Raw genomic sequence first — 16628 nt, 5'->3', positions numbered from 1 at the left:
TAAAGTGGATCTCTTTCTCCAATGTAGGAGCTTTATTTGCTGCAGGGTCCCTGAACTTATGTTCCTCCAGAGGTAGATATAATTTAAGTACGAATCCCTTGCTTCAGTTCACTGACTGAAATTTACAGGAACGAATTCTAAGCAGTCGCCCAAGAAAGGCACTTAATTCCCGTGTAACAAAGCCTCCAGCCCAGGAATAATCAAAGCTCATCCAAATCACTGGATCCGTATTCCTGGAGCTGGCCTGGACTTAGCCGGAAACTGAAATGATTGGGAACAAATCAGGAAGTAAGGCAAAGCTCACTGGGGAATTTATTTAACATTGGGAATTCCAGGGTCAGCTGCAAACAGTCAGCAAGGCAGCCGCTGCAGGGACCACCAATAAGGACGGTGGCCATAGTGAAAAATCTGAAAATCCTCTCTATCCAAGTTAGAAGCGACACCTGGGTTAAAACAGGGACCTGGGGAGACAATTTAGCAGCTGGGAAATAAAAATGAGGATTCGGGGGCTCAGGAGTTTGGACCATCATTATGTTACACTGTATGGACAAGCATACAACATGATACAGTGATTCCACGAGCAACAGGAATGGGGTGATGGGATGAATTTTTCCCCATATCTGGATGACCAAATGCCTAGAGCCAGTACCGGGGAGTTCTCCTCCTCCTCACTACAACTAAGTAAACTTCTCTTTGACCCCTTTAACCTTTTCTCATTCCAAACTTCAGGATTGCTTTGCCCATCTGGCCACTACCATCCCCTTATCCACAACTCTAACTGGAATCCACTTTCTATATGAAGTCCACCCAGCTCTGATGTCTTAAGGATATCTCCAAACATTTCTGTCAAAAACATCATTCTTCTATAATGTCCACATCAAATCTACCAAAAAAAAAATAGACAAATAAAGATAGAATGAGAAAAACAAAACACATAAACATATAGAAATAAAAGGGTATGTGATGTTAGGTGAATGAATATATTATTTATAAATATTTGGTATGTAGACTTCTAGATGGTAGAGAATATGTCTCAGATGCAAAGTAAACTGAACAGTCAACTTTAAATCCAATGATAACAATGAAAGAAGAAGCCTTCAGAACTTATTAATATAGATGGAAGGATGGCTTTTTGATCCAGCTGAAAAATTATTGAAATTTTTAAGCTCTACTTAAGAAGGAAAGCAAGAAAAATGTATATATTAAGCATTAATATTAGCTTTCTTTCTACTTTGGATATACAAATATGTTAAAAATATCACTCTTACTTATCATACAATACAATGTCTGGAATCCAAATAGAGTCTGAAGGGACACGAATAGCTTTTATTCCAGCATAGTCATCAGGGTTCCATCTTAATTTTACATCTATCCATTCCTTAAAAATAAAGAACACCACACATCATAAGGAAAATCTCAATATCTACAAAATGGACAAGGAATTTATTTCAGTGACAATGGGCTCTTAACGTCCAACTTCAGACAAAAGACACGGGATATGTGCCCTTCTAGGTACAGAAAGTTAAAAAGCCTCTTTTACCCACCCTATTCATGACGGGGAAGGGGAAAGGCATTCCCTTTCCTCATGAAATAATTGCCACCCGCCTCTGCTCATTCCATCACAGGGTAATAAAGGCTTACTCTTTTCCCTCCCGAAGCGCTTCCTCAGAGCAGGGTAAAATGAGCTCGAAGTATATTAAATCTGTTTTTATGACTGTGAAATTTCTTAGTTTAATAAAAGGAAGGTCAATCCTATAATTTCCCAGCATGTGAACCCCTTGCTCACCATTCCCTGCCAAGGGCCTACTTCTTCTTATAGCCAAATGATAAAGTTGTAGGGCTTAGCAGGGGAGTAAAGGGGGTGAGGAAACAAAACAACAACCCAAACAATTTGGGTAAGTTGGGAAGGAAACTATGCCACGGCAAAGTGTTAAGAGAACATAAATAGCTGGAAGGAGAATTACAGCTTACTATATTCCTACTATTACTACCAGTGGAACAATGATCCTGAAAATACCAACTACCAACAGTGAGGAAGAAGGTCAGAAGCGGCTTAACCGCATGGCCTTTTACTGAATCAGGGAAAGGAGCCAGGTGCCTGTGCCTTCCTGTGACGCTGAATCTTCTACATACCTGTTTCAACCAGACATTTGTTGTCATTAACTGATTCTTTTCATCCTGTAAAATAAAAAAAAAGCCGATTTACTCAACAGATTTTACCTTCTCAATAGCATTTTCATATTTTTGTGCAAATTCATTCAATCGTATTTATTGAGCGCTTATTGTGTGCACAGCACTGTACTAAGCGCTTGAAACTACATTTCCTCTCTAGTATTCTTGTCTCCCATTATCTGCAGATAATCACAGGAATTCTAGAAGTAAATGGGTTATTGAGAGAAGCTGTGAAAATACCTCCACTCTTAAAGATGCTCGTCTTTCTGAAATGGCTTAGATGTCACTCCTGCTTGAAGTTTGGAGGGTGGACTTGATTATCTCTTCGGGCCCCTGACACACCTAATATTCTCTGATTCTCTCTGTTTTGATAGCCTTGATTTTTCCCTTACACTTTCTCATTCCAAAGTTTTAATACTGTGAATCCCTCCAAGCAGGCCAGAGACCACCTGGGCATCCTCTCCCAGCACTTACTACAGTGATCTGCACAAAGTAAGCACTTAATAAATACTATTACTACTACATTTATATGCTTGAGCATATGTACATATAAAAATATACACCACATACCACATCCACTAATTGGGAGATTGCAAGGCCAAACTTTATTTTTATTTTGTCATTCAGATGCTCCACAGGACGAACCCATCTTTGGTAGTCTTGAAATAAGTCTTTAAATAAATTATCTTCACTTTTCGCAATAAAGGACGGCTCCGATATTCCTGCATTAAACAAACGTAAAGAAATTAGTACCTAGCATTTTGATCTCATTCTGCATGACCTATATTCAAGAAGTGTATAGCATTAATTTATCAAAGCACTGCATAAAAAAATGCTAAAATTATACCATTTTAGATTATTGCTGCTATTTAAAAAACGTTTCAATTGACAGAAGAATGTATGTTATAAATGAGGATTAAATTATAATTTCACTTATAGTGTTTTAGTACAACTTGAATTAGATTATCTGTTTGGGAGGGCACAGTACGGCAAAAATATTTTCCTAAATTAGTTCAATTCTACCAGATTGTGACTTTAAAAAAAAATTGAAAAATGTTCAGAGGTTTAAAATTTGATATGATCAAATGGCAGGCTGGTAGTAGGAATTGAATGAGGTAAGCTAGGAGGGGGCAAGGTAATTGAATGCTTTAAAGGTTATGGTAAGCAAGCACCACCAAGGTGGCAGAGGAACAGGAGTGGCAAGGAGAGGAAAATTACCTTGTACCTGATTACCTTGTGTCTACCCCGGCGCTTAGAACTGTGCTTGGCACATAGTAAACGCTTAACAAATACCATAATTATTATAAAGGGGGATGGGCATGGTACACCAGGCCTCGGAAAGCAGCATGACCTAGGGGAAAGAGTTCAGAGAGACCAAGAACCGGGGTTTTAATCCCAGCTCCACCACTTGCCTGCTATGTGACCTTAGATAAGTCATTTAACTTCTTTGTGCCTCAGTTTCCTCATATGAAAAATGGAGTGTAGATGTTCTTCCTCAGAATGTGAGCCCCATGTGAGATAGGGACTTTGTATCTACTCCAGTGCTTCGTACCGTAGTTGGCACATAGTAAGCGCTTAACAAGTATTATAAAAAATAATAATATTGAGTGAAATTTCCAAGAAATGTCAGGCATAAATTAATCAATGCAATTTATTAAGCACTTACTGTGTGCAGAGCATCATCATCATCATCATCAATCGTATTTATTGAGTGCTTACTATGTGCAGAGCACTGTACTAAGCGCTTAGCACTGTACTCAGCGCTCGGGACAGTATAACACAATCGGTAGACACAGTCCCTGCCTAGACATACAGTGCTAGGGAAAGTTGGCAGACACACCTGACACTGCAATTCTTTTTCCAGTTTAAAGCTGATTCTATAATTTTATATTTTTTCCTACTTCCTTAAGCATTACTAAAAAAAGATGCATAACCCTTAAAATTTCATCTAAAAACTAGATTTCTTAAACATCTCTGAAGCTCCCACAATTTTTAAAAGAATATTTTGTCGAAAATCAAATCTGCATATTGCATTTGATTTTAAGATAGAGGGAAAAGTGTTAATGAAGAGGAATTTTAATTCACTGCCTAGTTCATCAATAGCATTGAAAATTAAAAAGTTACAGGCACTCTGTTAAATTTAAAAAAAAAAATTAACACAGCTGAATGATGTTGAGATAACAGAACTTAGGAGTTGAATCTTGAAATTTTTCCCTTCCTAAATATATTTTTAGCTCACTATATATGCATGGGAAGGTTCACAACAGCAGCGTGGCTCAGTGAAAAGAGCCCAAGCTTTGGAGTCAGAGGTCGTGGGTTCAAATCCCGGCTCCGCCACTTGTCAGCTGTGTGACTGTGGGTAAGTCACTTAACTTCTCTGGGCCTCAGTTCCCACATCTGGAAAATGGGGATAAAGACTGTGAGCCCCACGTGGGACAACCTGATTATCTTGTATCTATCCCAGCGCTTAGAACAGTGCTTTGCACATAGTGAGCGCTTAACAAATACCAACATTATTATTATTATTATTATTATTATTTTTATGCATAATGCAAGGATGCCAAGGTCACAAGTTAAATATACTGCAATTTTTTGATCTGCCCACCAGAGTCTGGAGGGATCCAAGACATTTCCTAAGATAAGAATGCATAAGGATAAGAATGCATTTTGCTCCTATTCTGCATCGTATTACTTTCCTCTTCTTATGGCTGGTGATTCAGTGAGGCTCAGAATAGAGCCTCCAAGATACAATTGGACAGTGATTAAAAACATTAAATTATCAAACATTAACAATCGCAGCATAGCTCAGTGGAAAGAGCATGGGCTTGGGAGTCAGAGGTCACGGGTTTAAATCCCGACTCCGCCACGTCTGCTGTGTGACCTTGGGCAAGTCACTTAACTTCTCTGGGCCTCAGTTCCCTCATCTGGAAAATGGGGGTTAAGACTGTGAGCCCCACGTGAGACAACCTAATTACCTTGTATCCCCCCCCCCCAGCGCTTAGAACGGTGCTTTGCACATAGTAAGCACTTAACAAATGCCATCATTATTAATAGAAGATACAAAATAAAAGTAAAAAGGAGTCCAAGTCCTATCTGAGGAAATCTTGAAAATCAAAGGAAAGGCCTTCAAGTAAACTGCAGTGAGAAGATTTGAACTCAGGACAAGAGATTTCCACAATTTCCTAAATCCCACTAACTGAAGCTCTGCTCTTTACACAAGCTTAAGTGTTTGATGAACCTGCTAAAACCCATTTCTCCTAATCTTCAACTTCCCTTATTTTCTCTAATTTATTTTATACTGAGGTAATTAAAATCCTCTTGATCCCCTCTTGGTCACTATGGTTACTGAACATAACTTCCATTTATTTGGTGAATGGAATAGGAAAGATGAATACGAATAAGGCCTACTTAAGTAATTAACCATTTAGTGGTATTATTGAGTGCTTACTGTGAATCATTTTTTCTCATCGTTTTTCAATAATATGGGCCCCTCTACATATTCTTAAAAAAAAATCACTAAGGTTTGAAAATCTTGCAAAAATTGTTTCTCGCATCTCCTCAATCTCCCAGGTTCCTCTTTTACTTTTCCCCTCTCCATCTCACTTGCCATTCTCCTCCCTTTCTTCCCATACTATCAGTTATTTTTCCTCTTTCAATAATAATAATTGTGGCTTTTGTTAAGTGCTTACTGTGTGCTAAGCACAGAGTACAATACATTAGAGTTGGTAGACACAACCTCTTCCCACAAGGAGCTTACAGTTTAGATAATAATAATAATAATGTTGGTATTTGTTAAGTGCTTATTATGTGTGAAGCACTGTTCTAAGCGCTGGGGGGCATACAAGGTGATCAGGTTGTCCCGCGTGGGGCTCACAGCCTTAATCCCCATTTTACAGATGAGGTAACTGAGGCACAGAGAAGTTCATTTATTCATTCAATCGTATTTATTGAACGCTTACTGTGTGTAGAGCACTGTACTAAGCGCTTGGGAAGTACAAGTTGGCAACAAGTTAAGTGGCTTGTCCAAGATGTGAAGGCAGGCAGTAAAATAAAGTACAAAGAGTGGAAATGGCAGAATATAACGATATGTACATACCAACAACATATCCAACAATAGTATTTGTTGAGTGCTTACTGGGTGCCAAGCACTGTATTAGGTGTGAGGGAGAGAAAAAAATACAGTAGAGCTGATAGACACATTCAATCAATCAATCAATCAATCAATCGTATTTATTGAGCGCTTACTATGTGCAGAGCACTGTACTAAGCGCTTGGGAAGTACAAATTGGCATCACATAGAGACAGTCCCTACCCAACAGTGGGCTCACAGTCTAAAAGGGGGAGACAGAGAACAGAACCAAACATACCAACAAAATAAAATAAGTAGGATAGAAATGTACAAGTAAAATAAATAAATAAATAGATAAATAGAGTAATAAATATGTACAACCATATATACATATATACAGGTGCTGTGGGGAAGGGAAGGAGGTAAGACGGGGGGATGGAGAGGGGGACGAGGGGGAGAGGAAAGAAGGGGCTCAGTCTGGGAAGGCCTCCTGGAGGAGGTGAGCTCTCAGCAGGGCCTTGAAGGGAGGAAGAGAGCTAGCTTGGCGGATGGGCAGAGGGAGGGCATTCCAGGCCCGGGGGATGACGTGGGCCGGGGGTCGATGGCGGGACAGGCGAGAGCGAGGTACAGTGAGGAGATTAGTGGTGGAGGAGCGGAGACATTCCCTACCCACATGGAGAAATTACCACCGTATATTAGAATCTGTCTCCAGGCTTGATTTTATCAACATGGTCATCTTCGGGTTCTCTCTATCATCAAATGACAAGGCAGAATAAGTAACAATGAAATTCTGAAACACAGTTCACCATATACTGATAAAGTAAAGGATGGATGACATCTCTGAAAATCAGACGGAAGAAAGAGACCTCAAAATGAAAAGTTCTCTTCCGGGGGCTGAAAAATCGTTTAAGCTTGATTTTAAACTATAGTGCAGTCCGACTTCAAAACATACCTGAGGTAAACTTCAAAAAAAGATGCTGTTGGGTGTGCTATCAGATGCCTAGAATCAATCAATGGTATTTACTGAGTCCTTACTCTGTGCAGAGCACTGTACTAAGTGCTTGGGAGAGAAGCGGCATGGCATAGTGGCTAGAGTACGGGCCTGGGAATCAGAAGGTCATGGGTTCTAATCCCAGCTCCGCTACTTGTCTGCTGTGCGACCTTGGGCAAGTCCTTTCACTTCTTTGGGCCTCAGTTACCTCGTCTGTAATCTGAAGACTGAGACTAGGACCGGGACCTTGTTAAACCTGATTTGCTTGTATCCACCCCAGCGCTTAGTACAGTGCCTGGCACACTGTAAGCACTTAAATACCACAATCCTCTAGACTGTAAGCTCATTATGGGTAGGGAATGTGTCTGTTCATTGTTGTATTCTACTCTCCCAAGTGCTTAGTACAGTGCTCTGCACACAGTAAATGCTCAGTAAATATGACAATGAATGAATGAATACAACACAACAGAGTTGGTAGACAACTTGTACTTCCCAAGTGCTTAGTACAGTGCTCTGCACACAGTAAGCGCTCAATAAATACAATTGATGACGATGATGATAGACACTTGGAGAAGTAGCAGGCCTAATGGGAGTCAGAAGGGCATGGGTTCTAATTCTGGCTCTGCCACTTTTCTGCTGCGTGACCATGGATGGGCAAATCTCTTCACTTCTCTGGGCCTCAGTGACTTCATCTGTAAGCGCTTAATACAGTGCTTTGCACACAGAAAGCGCTCAACAAATATGATTGAATGAATGTAAAATGGGGATTAAGACTGTGAGCCCTATGTGGGACTGGGACGGTTTCCAACTTGATGACCTTGTATCTACCCCAGCGCTTAGAACAGTGCTTGACACACAGTAAGCTCTTAACAGATACCATTATTATTATTGTTTCCCTGCCAACAACAAGCTTACAGTCTAGAGGATGTGCTTTCAGCCTACAGTCTAAAAGTCACCTTAGCCCCTGTTCTTTTCCTCTTCCATCCCAATAACCCTAACCTTACCCCTTCTTCCTCAATGACTCTTGGCATTTTGGGCTCTGTAGCAGCTGCATCTCTAGCGTGTCTGATTAAGTGACCCCAGTTTGGAAACACCTGAGGCTGGTATTACCTAAGCACACCTGACTTAGAGGTTTCTTACATTTTATATGATTCATTGGTCATTCTTAGATGCAGACATCTACTCCAGTCTAAACCAAGTAGTGCATCCTACTGAACTCTACTGAACTCTATTTTAGCACCCAAGTCTTCTACAATTTGCCATGCTATGCCTGAAAAGTCTGAGGCATTTTTGAACGACTGCTCATGGGAACGCTCCAGGAATATTCACACTGTCTCTCTCTAATCAGGAACTTTGATGATCACCCGTGGGTTGTCAGATAACTTTTCCAAACCTGGCTTTCCTCAAAAAAGGATGCTGTGGTTCGGCAAAATAGGCAAATAAGCAAAGACAGCCTCAAATACTATCAAAACCAAAGGGTTATAATTTTTTTTCCTAAATATTCAGTAATAATAATGGTATATGTTAAGCGCTTACTATGTGCCAAGCATTGTTCTAAGCACTGGGGGAGACACAAGGTTTTCAGGTTGTCCCAGGTAGGGCTCATAGTCTTAATCCCCATTTTACAGATGAGGGAATTGAGGCACAGAGAAATTAAGTGACTTGCCCAAAGTCACACAGCTGACAAGTGGCAGAGCTGGGATTAGAACCCAGAACCTCTGACTCCCAAGCCTGGGCTCCTTCCACTAAGCCACACTGCTTCTCTGTCACCCTATCTCCCTCAAGTTCTTTTACCTGGCTTAAACAAAAGGATGCTAAAGAAATCAATAATGTGCTTATATCACTGGACCCTCACCATTTTCTAGAGTAAAGACATGACAAAATAAAGTCATTTGCCTTTTAAAATGAGATTGATTTTATCATATTTTGAAGGACTTGTGAGTTCAAGTGCCTGAATTAGTGTAAGGCAAGGATGTCATACTAAAAAATAGTAATGTGTCAAGTCCAAAACAGAATTCCTTATCTCCCCACCCAAACCCTGTCCTCTCCTTGCCTCTCCCATCACTGCAGAAAACACCACAATGCTCCCTCTCTGACAAGCCGAAAAGCTTGGTGGTGTCCTTGACCCATCTCTCTCATACAATCCACATATTCAATCTGTCACCAAATCCCGTTGGTTGACGGCACTACCATCCTTCCCGTCTCACAAGCCCGCAACCTTGGTGTCATCCTCGACTCCGCTCTCTCATTCACCCCTCACATCCAAGCCGTGACCAAAACCTGCCGGTCTCAGCTCCGCAACATTGCCAAGATCCGCCCTTTCCTCTCCATCCAAACTGCTACCCTGCTCATTCAAGCTCTCATCCTGTCCCGTCTGGACTACTGCACCAGCCTTCTCTCTGTCTCCCATCCTCGTGTCTCTCTCCACTTCAATCCATACTTCATGCTGCTGCCCGGATTATCTTTGTCCAGAAACGCTCTGGGCATATTACTCCCCTCCTCAAAAATCTCCAGTGGCTACCAATCAATCTGCGCATCAGGCAGAAACTCCTTACCCTGGGCTTCAAGGCTCTCCATCACCTCGCCCCCTCCTACCTCACCTCCCTTCTCTCCTTCTACTGCCCAGCCCGCACCCTCCGCTCCTCCACCGCTAATCTCCTCACTGTACCTCGTTCTCGCCTGTCCCGCCGTCGACCCCCGGCCCACGTCATCCCCCGGGCCTGGAATGCCCTCCCTCTGCCCCTCCGCCAAGCTAGCTCTCTTCCTCCCTTCAAGGCCCTACTGAGAGCTCACCTCCTCCAGGAGGCCTTCCCAGACTGAGCCCCTTCCCTCCTCTTCCCCTCGTCCCCCTCTCCATCCCCCCATCTTACCTCCTTCCCTTCCCCACGGCACCTGTATATATGTATATATATGGTTGTACATATTTTTTACTCTATTTATTTATTTATTTTACTTGTACATTTCTATCCTATTTATTTTATTTTGTTGGTGTGTTTGGTTCTGTTCTCTGTCTCCCCCTTTTAGACTGTGAGCCCACTGTTGGGTAGGGACTGTCTCTACGTGTTGCCAATTTGTACTTCCCAAGCGCTTAGTACAGTGCTCTGCACATAGTAAGCGCTCAATAAATACGATTGATTGATTGATTGATTCTACCTTCACGACATTGCTAAAATCCACCCTTCCCTCTCCGTCCAAACGGCTCCTTCGCTGAACCAAGCACTTATCCTCTCCTGCCTTGATTACTGCATCAGCCGCCTTGCTGACCTCCCTGCCTCCTGCAGCTCTCCACTCCAGTCTATACTTTATTCTGCAGACCGGATCATTTTTCTTAAAAACCATTCGGTCCGCATCTCCCCACTCCTCAAGAACCTCCAGTGGTTGCCCATCCACCTCCGCCTCAAACAGTAACTCCTTACCATTGGCTTGGAAGTATCCCATCCGCTTTCTCCCTCTTACCTTACCTCACTGATCTCCTACCACAACCCAGGAACACACTTTGGTCTCCTAACTCTGTTTTGCTCACCGTGCCCCAATTTCGCCTATTCCTCACCCAACCCTTTCCCCAAATCCTCCCTCTGGCCTGGCAGACCCTCCCGCTCCATGTATGCCGGACCACTACTCTCTCTACTTTCAAAGCCTTATTAAGGTCATATGTCTTCCAAGAGGTCTTCCCCAGTTAAGCCCTATTTCCCCCAACTCCACCCATCATCTCTGCATCATCTCTGCTCTTGGATCTTTACCCTTTGGGCACCCTCAGAATTTACGTATATATCTATAAATTATTTCTATAAATGTCTTCCCCCGCCTCTAGCCTATACGCTCCTTGTGGACTGAAAGCTCTTTTGCATTGCACTCTCCCAATAGCTTAGTACCTTGTTCTGTCCATAGTAACAGCTCAGTAAGTACCATTAATTGACGGATTGTCAGTGACTTGAGGCAGTCCTACAGAGTGTAACTCACTGCCCATTTCAAAATAAATCTGGGAGATCCAAACCCAATTTAAATAACTTTCTAGTGAGCCACCTAAAACTTGCAAAACAGAGAAAAACAAATGACCTTCAAACAGAAGCTGTAAATATAAAAGGACATCAGGATGACTACTGCATTCTTAAAAAAAATTGAAAGGTAAAATATTCAACACAAAGGGTAAGGGAAACAAGTTACATAAGTAGTAAAGAAACAGCTTAAAAGACTTCAATTGGTTCTCCGTTCAAAATATTGCACTAATATTATGGGGGGTATTTAGCAAAAATTTGACTGTATAGACCTTTCAGAGAAAATAGAGAACGAACGCATGAGTTTAATTCTCAGGTTACTAAAAATATAAACCCTTAAAAATCCACCACGATGTACTGTACATTCAAATAAATATGTCTCATTCATCTGGATGCAGAAAATTATTTTAATATTAACTAATGAACTTTAATATTAATTTTATTAAAAATAAGAGCCTTTATTAACTCACATCGTACCAGTAATTGAGAAATAGTTTCAGGAAAATGAATTATCTTGAAAAACAGTGGATGATATTTTCACTAAATCAGAGATGCAAATGTAAAAACATTTTACAAGTATGTTTCAAATCCTATATGTCTTAGGCATATTAATATTCTACTTACTCAAAAATCAACACTGTGAGGTTTTAAATAAAACAATAGCATGGTAGAGTGAGCATTTAATAAGTAGGATAAAATATAGACACTTCATTTATAAGCTTAATTCCAATGTGACCAAAAGTACATTTATTAAAAGCTACGATGAGCTTCAAATAAAATGCAGTAGTTCTCAGATTTGAAAATTTTTATTACGCTTAATATTGATTTTTGTTCTGGCATTTTAGAACAAAAAGTTTCTCCGCATCTGAAATAGTCTTTAGCAAACTTAATTTAACATCTTTCCCTGTCAACCTCCTAGAACACACAGCCGTTTATAACCTTAAGCTGGGTTAAAATTAGTTCCGATCAATAGCTTCCGTGAGGACCAGGAGGGACAGTTTTACACTAAAATTAAACAGTGTACCCTTCAGTCAAGTAAATGCTTTCACTGTTCAAATTTTTAAGTTGCTTAATTCTTTGAAGGTGTCATGTATATCTGTGAGAAATTTTCCCATCCTTTATTTGCTTTTTAACCTTCAAATTCTCTCTGCTAACCCTATTTTTTCCATAAAGCCTTTCGTTTATCACCTACCAATTAAACGAATACCCCCTTGTGGATGAAGGGTGTCAAAAAGCTAAGAATAATAGTAATTATGGTATTTGTTAAGCACTTAAGTGCCAGCACTGTACTAAGTACTGAGAAAAGGTGTATGCAAAATAATTCTAACCGATGTCTAGAACTAACATAGCATCTTTCTTCCAAGGTATTCAAAATCCCCTTCCCGTCCCTGCTCCACTCCCTCTCCACCCCATGCCACACACAGCCCCAACTTCCCCACACTATACCCCCTCTCCTGACCTCTCCGCCCCATGGTGGGGAGGGTCATCATCAATCGTATTTACTGAGCGCTTACTATGTGCAGAGCACTGTACTAAGCGCTTGGGAAGTACAAATTGGCAACATATAGAGACAGTCCCTACCCAACAGTGGGCTCACAGTCTAAAAGGGGGAGACAGAGAACAAAACCAAACATACTAACAAAATAAAATAAATAGGATAGATATGTACAAGTAAAATAAATAAATAAATAGAGTAATAAATATGTACAACCATATATGGGTTCGAATCCCAGCTCCACCACTTGTCAGCTGTGTGGCTTTGGGCAAGTCACTCTGCTTCTCTGTGCCTCAGTTACCTCATTTGTAAAATGGGGATTAAGACTGTGAGCCCCACATGGGACAACCCGATCACCTTGTATTCATTCATTCAATCGTATTTATTGAGCGCTTACTGTGTGCAGAGCACTGTACTAAGCGCTTGGGAAGTACAAGTTGGCAACATATAGAGACGGTCCCAACCCAACAGCGGGCTCACAGTCTAGAAGAGCCCCCCCAGCGCTTGTTTCCCCCCAGCGCTTAGAACAGTGCTTTGCACATAGTAAGCACTCAAAAAAATACCATCATTATTATTATTATTAGTGCAAAGAGTGTTACAACTAAAAATCTTCAATATGTCTGAAGAACACGAGTAGGACTAGAGGAAGGTGGTAGGGTGGGGGGAAAGCAAGCTGTTAAATTGTCCCTGGCTCTTCTGTTTCAGCCCCCAGGGAAGGGATGCCTTTGTCAGAGGAAACCAGTAAGGATGTCGGCTCCAAGAGGAAACCATGGCAGTGGTTGCTATGGTTTCCATGGTTTCCTCTTCTGGAAACTCTTCCCCCCAAATCTCCACTGGCTTGCCAATTCCTCCCCCCCTACATCCCCACAAGGCACTAAAGTAGCACAGCCTGCCCATTAACATCTGGCCAACATTACTTGCAGTGAGATGTGGCTCAGTAATGGCCTCCTCAAGCACTGCCCCACTCTTGAGGCAATTCTGAGAGCTCATTAAAGTCAATAAATCGTATTTACTGAGCACTTACTGTGTGCAGAGCACTGTACTAAGCGCTTGGGAAGTACAAGTTGGCAACATATAGAGACGGTCCCTACCCAACAGTGGGCTCACGTGAGGATGTACAAAAACCACACAACTAAGGGTCTTATGTGTAATCCCCAAAGGTCATCTAATTCATCTCCCACTGCAATCGAATGTATTGACTGAGCACTTACTCTGTACAGAACGCTGTATTAAGCACTTGAGAGAGTACAATATAACAGAGTTGGTAGATTTGTTCCCTGCCCACAGTGAGCTTACGGTTTAGATGGGGAGACAGACATTGACATAAATAAATAGCAGATACGTATGTAAGCGCTGCGGGGCTGAGATTAATAAAGGGGGCAAATCCAAGTGAAAGAGTGATGCTGAAAGGAGCGGGAGAAGCAGAAGTAAAGGCTTGGAGGAGGCCTTAGACTGCACCTAAACCATCCCAGAAAGTTGGGTCTTCAACCTGTTTTTAAAGAACTGTGACTGTCCAAGCTAGACTAGTTCTACCACAAAGATAAGGGGGTGAGGCCCAGAAGTTTTAGAGGAGAGACACAACTCCCTCCTTAGGACCCCACCCAAAAAGAAAGCTGTTAGACACAGGATGTCAACACAACTGAAGCAGCGTGGCATAGTGGAAAGAGCCCGGGCTTGGGAGGCAGAGGTCATGGTTTCTAATTCCGGCTCCACCACTGACCAGCTGTGTGACTCTGGACAAGTCACTTGACTTCTCTGTGCCTCAGTTCCCTCATCTGTAAAATGGGGATTAAGGCCCCACGTGGGACAACCTGTTTACCCTGTATCTACCCCAGCACTTTTCAGCGCTTAGAACTGTGCTTTGCACATAGTAAGTGCTTAATAAATGCCATTATTATTATTATTGTTATTATCTGGTTAAAATCATCTAAAGTGCAGCCAATTATGGGGGAGGAACTGGGAAAGGAGGAAGGGTCAACTAGACAGACTCTTTAGCATCTCTCAGTTTTAAACTCAATTTACTTATCTGGGAAGTAGGGGAATGCAGTGTAGCCTCATACAAAGAGCACAGGAATTTTATTTCTATTCACGTCTGTTTATTTGTATTGATGTCTGACTCCCCCCCTCTAGACTGAGCTCGTTGTGGGCAGGGATTACCACAGTTTATTGTTGTACTTTTCCAAGTGCTTGGTACTCTGCACACAGTAAGTGCTTAATAAATATGATTGAATGAATAAATGAATGACAGGGAATTTGGAGATTTGGGTTTCTACGCCCAGCTCCCACACTTGCCTTCTGTGTGACCTTGAGCAAGTTAAACTTCTTTATGTCTCAGTGCCCTCAGCTGTAAAATGGGGATAAAATATCTGTTCTCCCACCCTCTTAGACTGTTAGCCTTGAGTATGTCAAAGACTGTATCCTGTCTGATTATCTTACACCTAACCCCAGGACTAAGCACTGATTTCCTACTACAGTCTTCTACCTCACTTCAATTTACTGAGAATTAACAACACTGAATAATACTGAAATCTTCTGTCAAACCAAAATTCAAGAGATATTTTGCTTTTCACATCAGCAAGGCAGTCAAAATGATTTCACATTTAAATTGTGTCTTACATTAAACTATCACCAATCAAATAGTAAATACCCTTGTGGCTGCAAATGTATTGAAAGTAAGAGTAATATCATTGAAGGCCAAAACAATACTCTGGGCAGCATTAACAAATATTTTCTACCTTCCCAAGCATTTACTATGGTGCCTGCACAGTAAGCGCTCAATAATTATGACTGATGGATTTTTCTACGCTGAAACTTCAGAAAGTGCTCAATAAATGTCAAGATAGTAGCCAGGGAGCAAAACACTTAGGAAATAACTGTCCTACCAAGCAGCTGTTTGGAACACCCCACACTCCTGCTCTACATTCGCTTAGCCTCAATGCCACACATGGACATGTCTTTTTTCCTACACAAAACAGGGACCCTTTTCAGGTAGAAAAAGCTCTGCTACTTGGGAAAAGACAATGGTAAAAAATGGATTTTCATATATACAATTCTCCAAAATTAGTCCAGTGGCTTCTTACATTGTTACTATTATGAACTGAGTTAAAGAACACATAAAAATGAAGTTTCAACTATTTTGTCTATTATAACTCATGAGCATAATAGGATAGTGATTCTCATTTCCGTAAATCCGAGTTCAGAATTTGATTAGGTTACAGTCTAAAAGGTTTGTATTTTATAACGCTGAATGTCAAAAATCCTCAAACATCCAAAATCCACAGCTCCCAGCCTTGCGCTCAGCAGGTGAGACTCTCATTGCTTCTCCCAAATGGCCAGGTCCTTTCTTCCCTTCTGAGATCCATCTGGCAGCCCTTGATTCCCCGCTCACCTGGATACGAGCTATTCAGGGAATGTCACACGGGGGAATCTTTACATAGTCAGCGGGATACTGGGCAATAGCTTCCCTTGTCCGGTTCTGCTATAGTACCGGATGTTTTGTGCCCTTTTTTTTTTTTTTCCATTTTTGGAATCGAGCCTCCTTCTGCCACTGCTCCTGCCACGGGGTTTCACGGTTTGGGAGCTGTGCTGGATTTCATTCTGACCCGGAAGGAGACCTTAAAGGCTCAGAAGCAAGTAGGAAGTTCAGGGATCCTCTTGGAGAAGCACTCTAAGATCATTCAAGTTCCACAAAATGGCTCAGATTTCAATTACCTATGCTGCACACTTCTGCGTCATAACATGCATCTCCTTGTCCGGGGTTCAGGAAGGCAGCCAGTGGTCACCCAATTGGTCACCCACCTCAAAAACAGCTCTGACTAGTCTTCAAGTCAGTAGCCCCCTTAAAGCAATAAATAGCCACATCTCTAAATTCAGCAAAAGTCCTTACCACACACATTGTGTGGTCCC

General features: G+C 41.6%; 1 protein-coding gene across 2 annotated transcripts in view; it reads right to left on the bottom strand.

The window, feature by feature from the left end:
- Window positions 1-16628, bottom strand: part of CHRNA5 (cholinergic receptor nicotinic alpha 5 subunit) — a 31208-nt gene that overhangs the window by 8728 nt on the left and 5852 nt on the right. Inside the window, exons 1-3 of one of the 2 annotated variants that reach the window (XR_005456337.1) lie at window positions 2743-2818; window positions 2134-2178; window positions 1269-1378 (exon numbers count right to left, since the gene is read on the bottom strand). Coding sequence is in view for 1 of the 2 variants with exons in the window: in XM_038766959.1 (XP_038622887.1) it covers window positions 1269-1378; window positions 2134-2160 (137 nt within the window). In the remaining variant the exon portion in view is untranslated. Of the gene's footprint in view, window positions 1-1268; window positions 1379-2133; window positions 2179-2742; window positions 2895-16628 lie in introns of those variants that run through there. The other variant, XM_038766959.1, reaches the window with a different exon arrangement.

Source organism: Tachyglossus aculeatus, chromosome 26, assembly GCF_015852505.1.
Source record: "Tachyglossus aculeatus isolate mTacAcu1 chromosome 26, mTacAcu1.pri, whole genome shotgun sequence".
Classification (NCBI taxonomy): Eukaryota; Metazoa; Chordata; class Mammalia; order Monotremata; family Tachyglossidae; genus Tachyglossus; species Tachyglossus aculeatus.
This window is presented reverse-complemented; position numbering and strand designations above follow the sequence as displayed.